General features: G+C 35.4%; 1 protein-coding gene across 3 annotated transcripts; it reads left to right on the top strand.

The window, feature by feature from the left end:
• Positions 1–1,032: 1,032 nt before the first annotated feature.
• LOC128227115 (exosome complex component RRP45-like) lies at positions 1,033–11,596 on the top strand. Of its 3 annotated transcripts, none has more exons than XM_052937334.1 (13): positions 1,033–1,242; positions 3,603–3,697; positions 4,097–4,216; positions 4,442–4,544; positions 5,061–5,158; positions 6,699–6,738; positions 6,936–7,018; positions 7,277–7,409; positions 7,719–7,807; positions 7,977–8,166; positions 8,396–8,525; positions 10,726–10,801; positions 11,492–11,596. In XM_052937334.1, the coding sequence occupies exons 2-13, from the start codon at positions 3,639–3,641 to the stop codon at positions 11,535–11,537; spliced, it is 1,167 nt and encodes a 388-aa protein (XP_052793294.1). In that variant the 5' UTR covers positions 1,033–1,242; positions 3,603–3,638; the 3' UTR covers positions 11,538–11,596. The 3 variants fall into 3 exon arrangements, with proteins under 3 accessions (XP_052793294.1, XP_052793293.1, XP_052793292.1); XM_052937333.1 differs by lacking the exon at positions 1,033–1,242 and adding an exon at positions 3,195–3,351 and having other exon boundaries at positions 10,729–10,801; XM_052937332.1 differs by lacking the exon at positions 1,033–1,242 and adding an exon at positions 3,195–3,351.
• Positions 11,597–11,963: the final 367 nt, after the last annotated feature.

Here is an 11,963-nt window from a genome sequence, read left to right as displayed (position 1 = left end):
TATACTGTACAATATGACTTGAACTTGGAAAACTATCGATAGCATTCACGTGCAAATCTCGTGGAATCTTCATTTGTTAATGTTTTTAATGTGGCCTGAAACCGAGGATCTGATTTGCATTGGTTCAACATTAATTTAAAATGATACGGGCAGTACTAATTTGCTTTATATGGTATGTTCATACATGTGATAACGTCCCGGACGTCCGGGATTGTCCCGGAAATCGTATCTCTGTCACGGAGTCACGGAGGGTGCATGTTTGTCCCGGAAAGTCATAAAAAAAAAACGAAAAAAAAATAATCTCGGAATCGGAATCGATTATCTTAATTTTACCAATGTAAGTCAGCTATTTTGCCTGTCCGGGACACTGGTCGTAAAACACAGGACATGTTGACACTAATCCGTTAATTGGTACGTGTGTCGTCGAGGTCATCGTCAATCACCCGATAATTGATCTATCGGCCTATTGTTGTGCTTAACGAGTGGGGGAGGGTTCTTGTATACAAATTCATTGTTTTCATATGGATTTGTTTGGTCTTATGAATGATAGCTTTTAATTGATGAATTGATATTTTTCACACATTTTACCAACAAACGAGCATGAAACGAGCATGAAGGTAAGTTCAAAGAAAGTGACAAAATGAGTAAAAAAACAAAATTAAAACACGGAAAACATCCCATATTCCTTTCAAATTTCAAAGTCGATACGTCGTTATACTTTTAACAACTTATGCGTCCATAAGGAATTTTAGTGTTTTGACCTTTTTTCCGAACTATCGTGTGTATTTTTACGCCGAAATAAAACTGACGATAAGGGGTTTACAGGTGGTTATATAGAGTGCTTTAATCACGTGACCATGGTAAGTCACGTGATCGCTTTATACAGCCGATTGTTGACACGTCTCTATCAAAATTATATGCATCTCCAAACGGAAAAAAGCTCATCGACTGGAAAATCTTCTTTATCGTCTGAAAAATATTGTGTGTCATAAATTGCAAACGTTTTAAATGAGATGAAAAAATAAATATTTTGTAACGGATGTTCTCAAAAGCGCGGGAAAACAGGTGCCCGTATAGTTGTTTATTTCCTGTTTTGATGAAACCGAAAGTAGACTGCATATCCTCCTGGTTAGCACTTCATTTAAAGCCTGGGAAAATATCTGGTGGTTTTATTTTTTCAAGAAAATGCAGAAAAAAAAACAACCATGTCAAGTAAAAAATACGTCTTGGCAGTCAAAATAGGTACATTTTCCCGACGTTAAAAACGACTAAAATAGCCCCAGATATGCTATAGAATGCACCACAGACGTTCCCCATTTAAAAAAATTTCCGGGGGGGCATGCCCCCGGACCCCCCTAGTGTGCGTTGACATTACGATGGGTGTCCCGGAATCGACCCAAGAAATTATCACATGTATGGGTATGTTATTCATGTCGAAAATAGCTCATTGAGCTAATGATCTTGTTAACACATACCCGACTTTAAATAAAGATTCATGTATCTTGTATTCTGTAAAGGCTGACCAGAGAGCTGACCATATAGATATAGAGGGAAAAGGCTGACCATGCCGGGAAAAAAGTATATATATATATATATATATATATATATATATATATATATATATATATATATATATATATATATATATATATACATGCATATATATATATATATATATATACATGTATATAAACGCTCCTGTGAGAAAACGTGTACACCATGCATGTGATTCAACCCACGACCACCGAAACACTAGCACAGTAGTCTACCTACTGAGCTATCATTATGGCTGGTTCTAGACTACCCAAACACTCTACACTATTAATATTGTTAAGCGAAACATTAAGTTACATGGTTTGTAGTGTCCGTAATTCCCATAGATTTACGATATATAATAAGGATGACACTTGTAGAAAGGCAATAAGGATATATATGCATTGTTAATGTGATTCAACATTATTTAATATATGTGTTCTTCTTTTGTAAAGTGTACAGAATGTAGACACGTTCTTTTATGCTATGACTTGTTGGATATCGTAATGTATCTCCAGTACCAATCTCATTAAAATCATATCGCGATCCACATAGCGTAACGTCGTGAAGCGTGTATTGGGGATCTGATTTTAATGAGATTGCTCCAGTACATATCAAGCGTCAATGTGTTGCTCCAAGACCTCAAATGGACTCCACTACAGAACCGTAGAAAGATCTCCTACCTAAATCTCTTATATTATATTTCAAACGACTTGTACTTGCCAACCGTGTTCAACCACAGCCTCATCTCTCTCGACATACATCAACACAATCCTCCAAGAGATCACAATAATGTGATGCAAGCTATCGGAAGCAATCTTTTTTCCCTCGAACTATTAAGGGGCGGATAGCCATTCACCGGACATTGTATTAGCAGGCTCAGTTGGTGCTTTTAAAGCTCAAATAACCATCCTCTTTATCAAGACTCTTAAATATGTTTTTATTTTTATCTTTCACTAAACATACTCTCACCTTTTCCTTCTTGTTTTGTTTTGCTTTATTGCGCTATCCTTTGGCAATTATGTTCAGCTTGTTGAATGTGGTCAGTATCTGGTAGATTAAGTAGAAGTCCGATTGTGGATGAAATAATCTCTTTCTCATTTTGTTCAATATCATCGGCACCATGCAAACAGATCTTTGCCCCATGTCCCGAGAATATCGCAAATCTGAAAAAAATGTCCAATTAATAAGTCATCCACTCTTCATACAAAACATATCAGTTTCAAGTACTTGTATAATTAAAGTAAGCTTTACCCCCGTTACATTCCCTATCTGGCTTAAAGGGAAATGTTACTGGGTCTCCATCGGCTGAGGACAATATACAGTCTTATGTCGACATCCGAGGGAGTCCCATGACCTCTTCGCGATGTGCACACATCAAAGGACGAAGAATGAAAAAAGGACAGGGAAACCTTGCATGCACATGCATCTTGTAGACTTTAAAACAAATGCAAACACATCTGAGTGCTCATTCGAAAGTAAAATGTTTTGTCATGTTGACTGGAATATCTCATACACATACCTATGGATAGATAACTTGTTGACGTCTATTTCATGAAATATAAGCAATTGTACAAACATGTTAACTAAACATACCGTTCAAATACTACATGTACCACTTAAAACTGACACTGCAAGGGGGACTAACCGCTGAGCAAGATTATGCAGATACGTGTTACTGTGAACTGCCCCCCTACATGTGAAATTAGACAAGTGAATATTTAATCAACGTTTCTTGATAAATGATACAAAATGAGGGATATTCCATTATCAAACTGTGAAAGAGACTTTATAAAGAAAGCGATCAGTGAAAAAAGAGTAAGGTGTTATTCTTCTTTCTATATTTTCTCATGCCTTGTTGTATCATCAGCAATTTCGGATGTATTGATATTCGGATATTATCAACATTCTTATTAATATGAGAGTTTAATTATATCGTCATTCACATGAGCGTAAATCAGATTCCTGATTTAAATCAGATTGCTTATTAAATGTTTTCATGGTATATTTTGTGTTAAAGGAATTTGTTTCTCCAGTTGCGGTTTACACAATTTTAAGGTGTCTTTCAGAGGATAGATGGAAGGCAGGCATATGACTACAGACATATGAAGATCAGTTTTGGAATTGAAAGAGGATGTTGTCAAGTTGAAATCGGAGACACAAGGTAAAATGTACTCATTTTATATTAAACAGTTTTACTGTTTAAATGCTGAGTACAAGACATAGCAGCTACAGGTACAAGTTATGATTTTAACATATTTTATGGTGCAAACGGGGATTGAGCCTGTGACCTAACACATCAGAAATGGCCACTCTTTCACTTGGCTATCTGAGTGGTCAAAGATATAAAATGTCAGAAAACTAGCATAATGCATTGCCCCATTTTATATTAATGCATACAATTTCATCATAAAAATGGCAAACAGTATGAATGAGATTTGTCAAAAGATAAAGATAAGTTTTGTTTAAGTTTGCAAATAACAAAAAAATCAACATTTCATAAGTCATGTATACTTCCCTCCTATTGTACATGTACACTTTTTGTGTGTTATGTTTTCTTCAGAGTAATGACACAAGTGTCATGTCAAGTTGTTGAGCCAAAGCAGGCAAGACCAGCTGATGGCATCCTCTTCATCAATGTGGAATTGTCCCCGATGGCATGCCCAAGCTTTGAACCTGGACGGTTGGATATTTAACTTTTTTTTATTTTATTTAATTGATCAAGTATCAAATGAAAAACAAATGTATACCTCATTTATTAGGAAAATAATTTCAATTTCTCATCTTAAATTTAATTTACTCACCATTCAACACCAATACTTTTGTGTTGTTAATGGCCTATGATTGTGTCTTTGCATGGAGTTCTTATTCGCTCTTTTATGGATTTACATGATTTTGTTTATTTCAGATTGTCAGACTTTGGTGTGGAAATTAACAGATTGCTGGAAAGGTGTCTAAAGGAGTCTCGATGTATAGACACTGAATCATTGTGTATAGTAGCTGGAGAAAAGGTTAGTATTACTATTTTAACTGTTTTATTCTGTTTCAGACTTGATAAAATTTAAAACTATGCTACCAACATAAGATTTGTCTGGTTTGATATGATACATCCTTTTCATAAGATTTAAGTTATACTCATTTCTTTAAGCTTGATTGTGACAAAAGCTGATAGCCTACAGAATCACTCTCGAGTCTGTTTTCTTGGTAGAAACCAGTACTGGTGTCCATTTTGTGAGGCCGTGAGAAAGTACCCCTGGTGGGGATCGAACCCACAACAACTTGGGTGGGAGGCGGACACCTATACCACTAGACCACGCACCCTTTTTATAAGATTTATATGTAAATTTAAAAAAATATCTGCATTGAATTACAATACAGCCATTTCTTACCAGTAATTTCTATGTTGCACATTCATAAAACTTATTGTCTCATAAAAAGTTTACTACAATTTTGTTTTATACTTTTGTGGGAGGGATAACTTTTCATAATCATGGTACATGTACATGATATTTTGTTCACCTATTCAGGTATGGGAGTTGCGGGCAGATGTGCATGTTCTCAACCATGATGGGAACCTGGTGGATGCTTGCAGTATTGCTGCTATAGCAGCCCTTGCTCACTTCAGGTTAGGCTTAGTTCAAAGAAATAACTGTTCTAAAAATGAGTGGGAAAACTTTCAGATGTTTTTCTTACTTTCCTCAAAACATTCATGTGTATCCTCTTGCCTACCGGATAAAACAAACTTCTATATGAACTGCAACAAGCTAAAATGGGTCCCACAGTAAATCATTAAAATGGTTAAATCATCAGAATTTTGCATAACATTAGATATGATCTTTATAGAGAAAGCATAAACTACCTTAACAATACTGTACACCCATTCCGCCATTTTATTTTCAGTCCCAGTTAACCTGTTAAGTGTTAACTACTAATAACAAGATTTTATCTAATTATTTCATTTTTTAGCTCGACTATTCAAAGAATAAGGAGAGATATACTACTCACCCCTTGGTTAAGGTTTTGCGTGCAGGCACACATAGGTTAATATCTAAGCAACTTCTTGAGGTATTGCATTGAGACTTGATACAATGGTACTCAACCATTCAACCTACTTAATTGACCAAGTTTGATAACTCTACTTTGCATTTAATGCCAATAATAGGCCTTTATTATTTGACTTAGAAATTCTAGTTAAGGTTTTGCGTGCAAGCACACATAGGTTAATATCTCAGCAACTACATGAGGTATTGCATTGAATCTTGATACAATGGTACTCAACCATTCAACCTACTTAATTGACCTAGTTTGATAACTCTACTTTGCATTTAATGCCAATAATAGGCCTTTATTATTTGACTTAGAAATTCTAGTTAAGGTTTTGCCTGCAAGCACACATAGGTTAATATCTCAGCAACTGCATGAGGTATTGCATTGAGACTTGATACAATGGTACTCAACCATTCAACCTACTCAATTAACCAAGTTAGATAACTCTAGTTTGCATTTAATGCAAATAATAGGCCTTTGTTATTTGACTTAGAAAATCTGGTTAAGGTTTTGCATGTAACCACTTTTAAGTCAATGCTTCAGCAAATACATCATGTATTGCATTGAAACTTTACACACAGGCTCCCAACCATTTAACCTTCTTATTTAATCAAGTAAGATAACTCTATCTTTCATATTATATAATTTTTGCCCCTTTATTATGCGACTTAGAAATTCTGGTTAAGGTCTTGCATGTTAGCACACATATAGGATAATATCTCAGCAACTGCTTGATGTATTGCATTGAGACTTTATACAATGGTATTCAACCACCCGACCTAATTGAATAATCAAGTTAGACAACTGTGTTTTGCAAATAATGGCCCTTTATTATTACACTTAAAAATTCTGGTTAAAATTTTGCATGTAACCATATTTATGTTAATATCTCTGCACATCATGTATTGCATTGAAATCTAATCTAACAGTGATCCATGCATGTTTCGCCAAAACTTTTCAATCCTTACACTGAAAAGCGGCGGAATAGTCGAGCGGGCTGTCTCTGTGACAGCTCTTGTTTATGTTATATATTCATGTAGCATTATAAAGGACAGTTTATCTAGTATCCTAATCATGATATAGATTACCTTTTTTAATGTTAAAAACTTGTTTTTTAGGAGACCAGATGTCACAGTGTCTGGAGATGAAATTACAATAGTAAGAATTATCTTCTTACTTAATGATATTCGTTTCTTACTTAGTGATTGTGTGTATGGTCTAGTTCAGGTAGTATAGTATTTCTTATAAACGAAAGTGAAAGTTTAGTTTGCTTCTGATCAAATTGCAATTTATTATGTTGATGAAATTTAAAACGGCATCATTGTTCTACAATCAAAACATACTCGGTGTTTTAGCATCCAGCCTCCGAGAGAGACCCTGTTCCACTCAGTGTTCATCACATGCCCATCTGTGTCTCCTTTGCCTTCTTTGAACAAGGGTATGTAATGTTACATATGTGTTGAATCATGAGTCTGCGAAATAACCATTGTGTGTAGCTTCTATTAATCACTCAATTAATATTAAGAACATAATGGCATTTTCAAGCAACATCCATAAGCTCGTAGTTAATAAGTATGTTCAAGCCTGTTTATTTTTCATTTTGTATTGTAAAATGTAAGGTTTATGTTGATATTTCACAGACATTTAAATTATATACTTATTACCCTACATCTTTTTTTTCTCTTCTTGCTCACAGGAAGTTCCTGCTGGTTGACCCAGTTGACCGTGAGGAGAAGGTAATGGACGGACGGATGGTTATCGGCATGAACAAACATCGCGAGATCTGTACACTCCAGATCACCGGCCAGATGCTGCTTCTAAAGGACCAGGTATGGTGTTGTCATTTGTTCTCGTGTTGGTCTGACTTTCATGGAAAATGGGCTTTACTATTAATAGTGAAATCCAGAAAGAAGGGTTACTACACAAATTTATTGTTCCTTTTGCCGATAAAGCAGAATGATAATGTTAAAAGCTATTTGTTGAAGTAGAAAGAAAATAAAAAGAAAGTCAAATTTAGATTTTATCCATATTAAAGATATCTAACAGTCAGCTGAGCAACTCAAGTTATGGTTTTTAAATAAAAGGAGATATATATGTGAAAATGTTACAATTCTTAAAAAAAACAATTGTCATTTAAGGTATTACGATGCTCCAACATAGCAGTGGTAAAAGTGGCAGAAATCACAGACTTAATACACAAAGCACTAGACAATGACAGACAGGAAAGGTAGGTTTGAACTTTTAGATCACAAGTTGTTACTATAAAAGTTAAGTAATGGTTCTGGTAGTGGTATTCAAATCTAGAAAGGATGGTTTAAAGAGTACTTGAGTGTTCGGTATAGTGAGGTGTTAACATTGTTTCTAAGATGAACTCATGTTTTTTCATTATCTTGCAGAGCTAAAGGTGGAAAATTTGGGTTTGCAGAGACAATTTCCCTGGACAGTGTCACAACCAATCAGAAACCTGCAGAGCCCATTGACATATCAACAATAGAGGGACAGAAGGCACAGGCATATCTTGTGGGCTCAGACAGTGGGGATAGCAGCATGGGCTCTTCGGAAGATGAGGAGGATGTTGTCATAATGGTTGGTGGTAGACTGCTTTTTTTTTAGGCATTCAGGGAGCCTTGTTATCATCAAGCAAAGGAAAAAAGTGATAAGAATTAGAAAATTGGACAAATACTAGGCGAGTGTCAGTAGCCAAATTAAAAAATTGTAAACTCAAATAAAACTATTGTAAACATTCCAGATAACCAATTTATTTCAAGATCAAAGTGTTGCAATTATAACACCCATTCATGTATGTACATTTCAGGACAAGGGTGTTGGGAGTATAGGGCTGGGTGGGGCCAGTAGCTGGGCCGTGGATGAAGAAATGAAAGAACTTGCTGAGGAACAGAGTACCAGGCCTGCAAAGGGGAACAAACAGACAGGCAGACATACAGGTATAGGGGACTAGTGTTGTTTTGATGATTGATTATAATTAATAAGTGAAATTTTATACTTTTGGGTTGTTTTTAGCTCACCTGTCACATAGTGACAAGGTGAGCTTTTGTGATCACAATTTGTCCGGCGTCCGTCCGTCCGTAAACTTTTACTTTAAACGACATCTCCTCATAAACCGCTTAGCCAATTTCATCCAAACTTCACAGGAATGTTCCTTGGGTGGTCCCCTTTGAAAGTTGGTCAAAGAATTGAATTCCTTGCAGAACTCTGGTTGCCATGGCAACCAAAAGGAAAAAACTTTAAAAATCTTCTTCTCCAAAACCACAAGGCTTAAGCCGTTGATATATGGTAGGTAGGATTACCAAATGGTCCTCTACCAAGATTGTTCAAATTATGGCCCTTGGGTGAAAACATCAAAAATCTTCTCCTCTGAACTTACTTGGACTAGAGCTTAGATATTTGGCATGATTCATCGTCTAGTGGACCTTTACAAAGATTGTTCAAATTATGGCCTTGGGGTCAAAATTGGCCCCGCCCCCTTGGGGGGTCATGGGTTTTCTCTATATGTTTATAGTGAAAACTTCAAAATCATCTCCTCTGAACTTATGTGGCTTAGAGCTTAGATATTTGGCATGATTCATCGTCTAGTGGACCTCTACAAAATTTGTTCAAATTATGGCCCTGGGGTCAAAATTGGCCACACCCCGGGGCTGATGGGTTTTTTCTATATGGCGTTATAGTGAAAACTTAAAAAATCTTCTCCGAACTCACAAAGACAAGTAACGTCTTAATTTAAACTGGATAACATATTTAGTACACATACCAATTTTCAATATGGGCCACATACAACAATTAATAACAAATATACATATATATACATATATACATATATAGATACACACGTAAAATTAAGTAGTGACAAGAGCTTAGATATTTGGCATGATATATCATCTAGTTGACTTGTACCAATATTGTTCAATCTTTGGCCCTGGGGTCAAAAAATGGCCCCACCCGGGCGGTCATGGGTTTCCTTATATATGTATATGATGAAAACTTAAAAAATCTTCTCCGAAACCAAAAGGCGAAGGCCTTAGATATTTGGTATGAAGCATCGTTTATTGGACCACTATTAAGATTGTTCAAACTTTAGCCCTGGGGTCAAAATTGGCCACGCCCCGTGTTCATAGGCTTAGGTTTTCAATATTTGTATATAATAGAAGCATTAAAAAAAATTCTCTCCGAATTCACAAGGACTAGAGCTATTTGGCATAATACATCATTAAGTGGACCTCTACCTTTATTGTCCAAACTTTGGCATTGGTGTAAAAAATGACCCAGACTTCTAAAAAACCTTAACTACTTTGAACCATCCAGATTTCTTATCAAACCAATGTGCAATATATCACAGGTGAGCGATTCAGGGCCATTTGGCCCTCTTGTTTATTATTTTACCGGTAAACCATTTCGGTCCCATTTCTCTTTTTACAAAACAGACACTTGACCTGTTTTTTCACCAAAATTTAAAAAAATCTTTCTGTTCATTGTTAATTTTATTAAATAATTCTGGTTGAATGAAAAGAACAAAACACACAATTCAGAAAAAAAATTGTTATTGTAAAATAATGATGCCAAAAATTATTAAATTGATCTTCAATTGGTTCTTAATCTCTGTCAATGAATAGTAAAATTGGGTTTAATTCCAAACACTTATAAGTAATACATTCGGAACTCCTCGGCCATTTTTTCCAAAAACAACCTTGGATGTATTTGGACGGTTTACATACTCAAAAAGTGGTCGCTGCAATTAGATCGCGTAGTAATTTTATTAAGAAGTTAAACTTTGTGACATTACTCTTGGGATTCTTAATTATGTTTGCAATAATACAATTCAATGGCAATAAATTTAAACTTAGATCAATAAATACAACTCTAAAACACTACATTTAATTAATGATATAATTCAAAATTTTACGAACTACTTCAACTGATGTACCTGCATACATCCGAGGTTGTTTTCGATAAAATGGCCGAGGAGCTCCGAATGATAAGTAATATTGACATGAGCTATGTATGCTCCTTTGAGGGAGGTAAGGAACAACTCGTAGTTTTGTCTGTATGTATGTGTAGATAGATATTCATGTAAATAGATATGTGAATTTATTCCCTTGCACCTGTACTTGTTCTTTCATGTATTTGCAGCAGGAGGGGACCTAGGCGACTCCAGTGAGGAGGAGGACGTGGTGATTCTAGGGCAGACAGACAGTAAAAACATAATGTAGGTCTCTTGTGTGTTTGTGTGTGAGTGGGTGTGTTTGGTGTGGTGTGGTGTTTGCGTGGGGGGGGTGGTGGTTGGGTGTGGGTGTGGTGTGATGCGTGTGTTTGGTTTGCTTGTGTGTATGTTAAATAGGGAGTGAAAATCAAAACCAATTATCTCTTCCCAGAAATAATTGGAGAGGCCATTTTGACCAGTCGACTATTTTATAATCAAAACTGATTCATGTTAAAATGGAAGAACAGGTTGTACAAAAGTATCTTTAAATAGTGTATTATAAAATAACTACAAATCATTCGGCATTTTGGCAATAGCCTAATGGGTGAATATCATAACAGTTGTTTTTTTTGAAAATTAAAATCCTTTATTGGTGATTTCAGAGGCAATTGATTGATATTTGCCAGTGCTCGATAATCGCTTTATCCTTTAACCTAAGGTTGTTAACGGACTTTTTATATTCTAAATAGTCTGTTCAACTAACTTAACTATGTTTGTTGCATGTCTAACTTAACAAAATTGTCCATTCTGCTACGGAAAATAGATAAGTTAAAGCACACGTATGTGGGTTTCTGTTTAAAATATTTATTTTTTACGCTGCTTCCTTAACTTTTGACTTGCCTCAACCCAAGTAATGTTGTCTTTGTTTGTTATATCATGTTATATGGTGTAAGATATTTTTATGTTAAACTTCAGGTCCAAGATGACAGGAGACCCCTGGAAGAAGAAGAAAAAGAAATAGTGTTTCTATTGACAGTCATGCACATTGTTTCATTGATCATAAAATTCATAAACAAATTACATTTGCTTTCAGTTGTCATTATTGAAACTGTCATATTTAGAACTTTCTTTGTGTAACTGATGTTACGCGAAATGGGCATTCCTATGCTGCTCAACAACTTAGTAAAGTGAAATTCCAACGAATCCCTATGAATTCGCTATCATGTTACATAGACAACTTAGTGTGTTCTTTCCAGAAATCTTCAAATGTTCACCCCTTGTAACAGTGTATTATATTATTAGTGACAAAGGTACAGGTAAGAAAGGAAATTAAATATGAAATCGTTATTGGTCTGCATTTACCACAAAGTGTGGCAGTGACACCCGAGCTTGAATGCTTTCACTGTTGCTTTAAATTTACATCAAATTTTCAATTCACAAATGGGCA

This window comes from Mya arenaria, chromosome 3, assembly GCF_026914265.1.
Source record: "Mya arenaria isolate MELC-2E11 chromosome 3, ASM2691426v1".
In the NCBI taxonomy this organism is placed as follows: Eukaryota; Metazoa; Mollusca; class Bivalvia; order Myida; family Myidae; genus Mya; species Mya arenaria.
The sequence above is the reverse complement of the archived record's forward strand: the minus strand, read 5'-3'. Positions and strand labels throughout refer to the sequence as shown.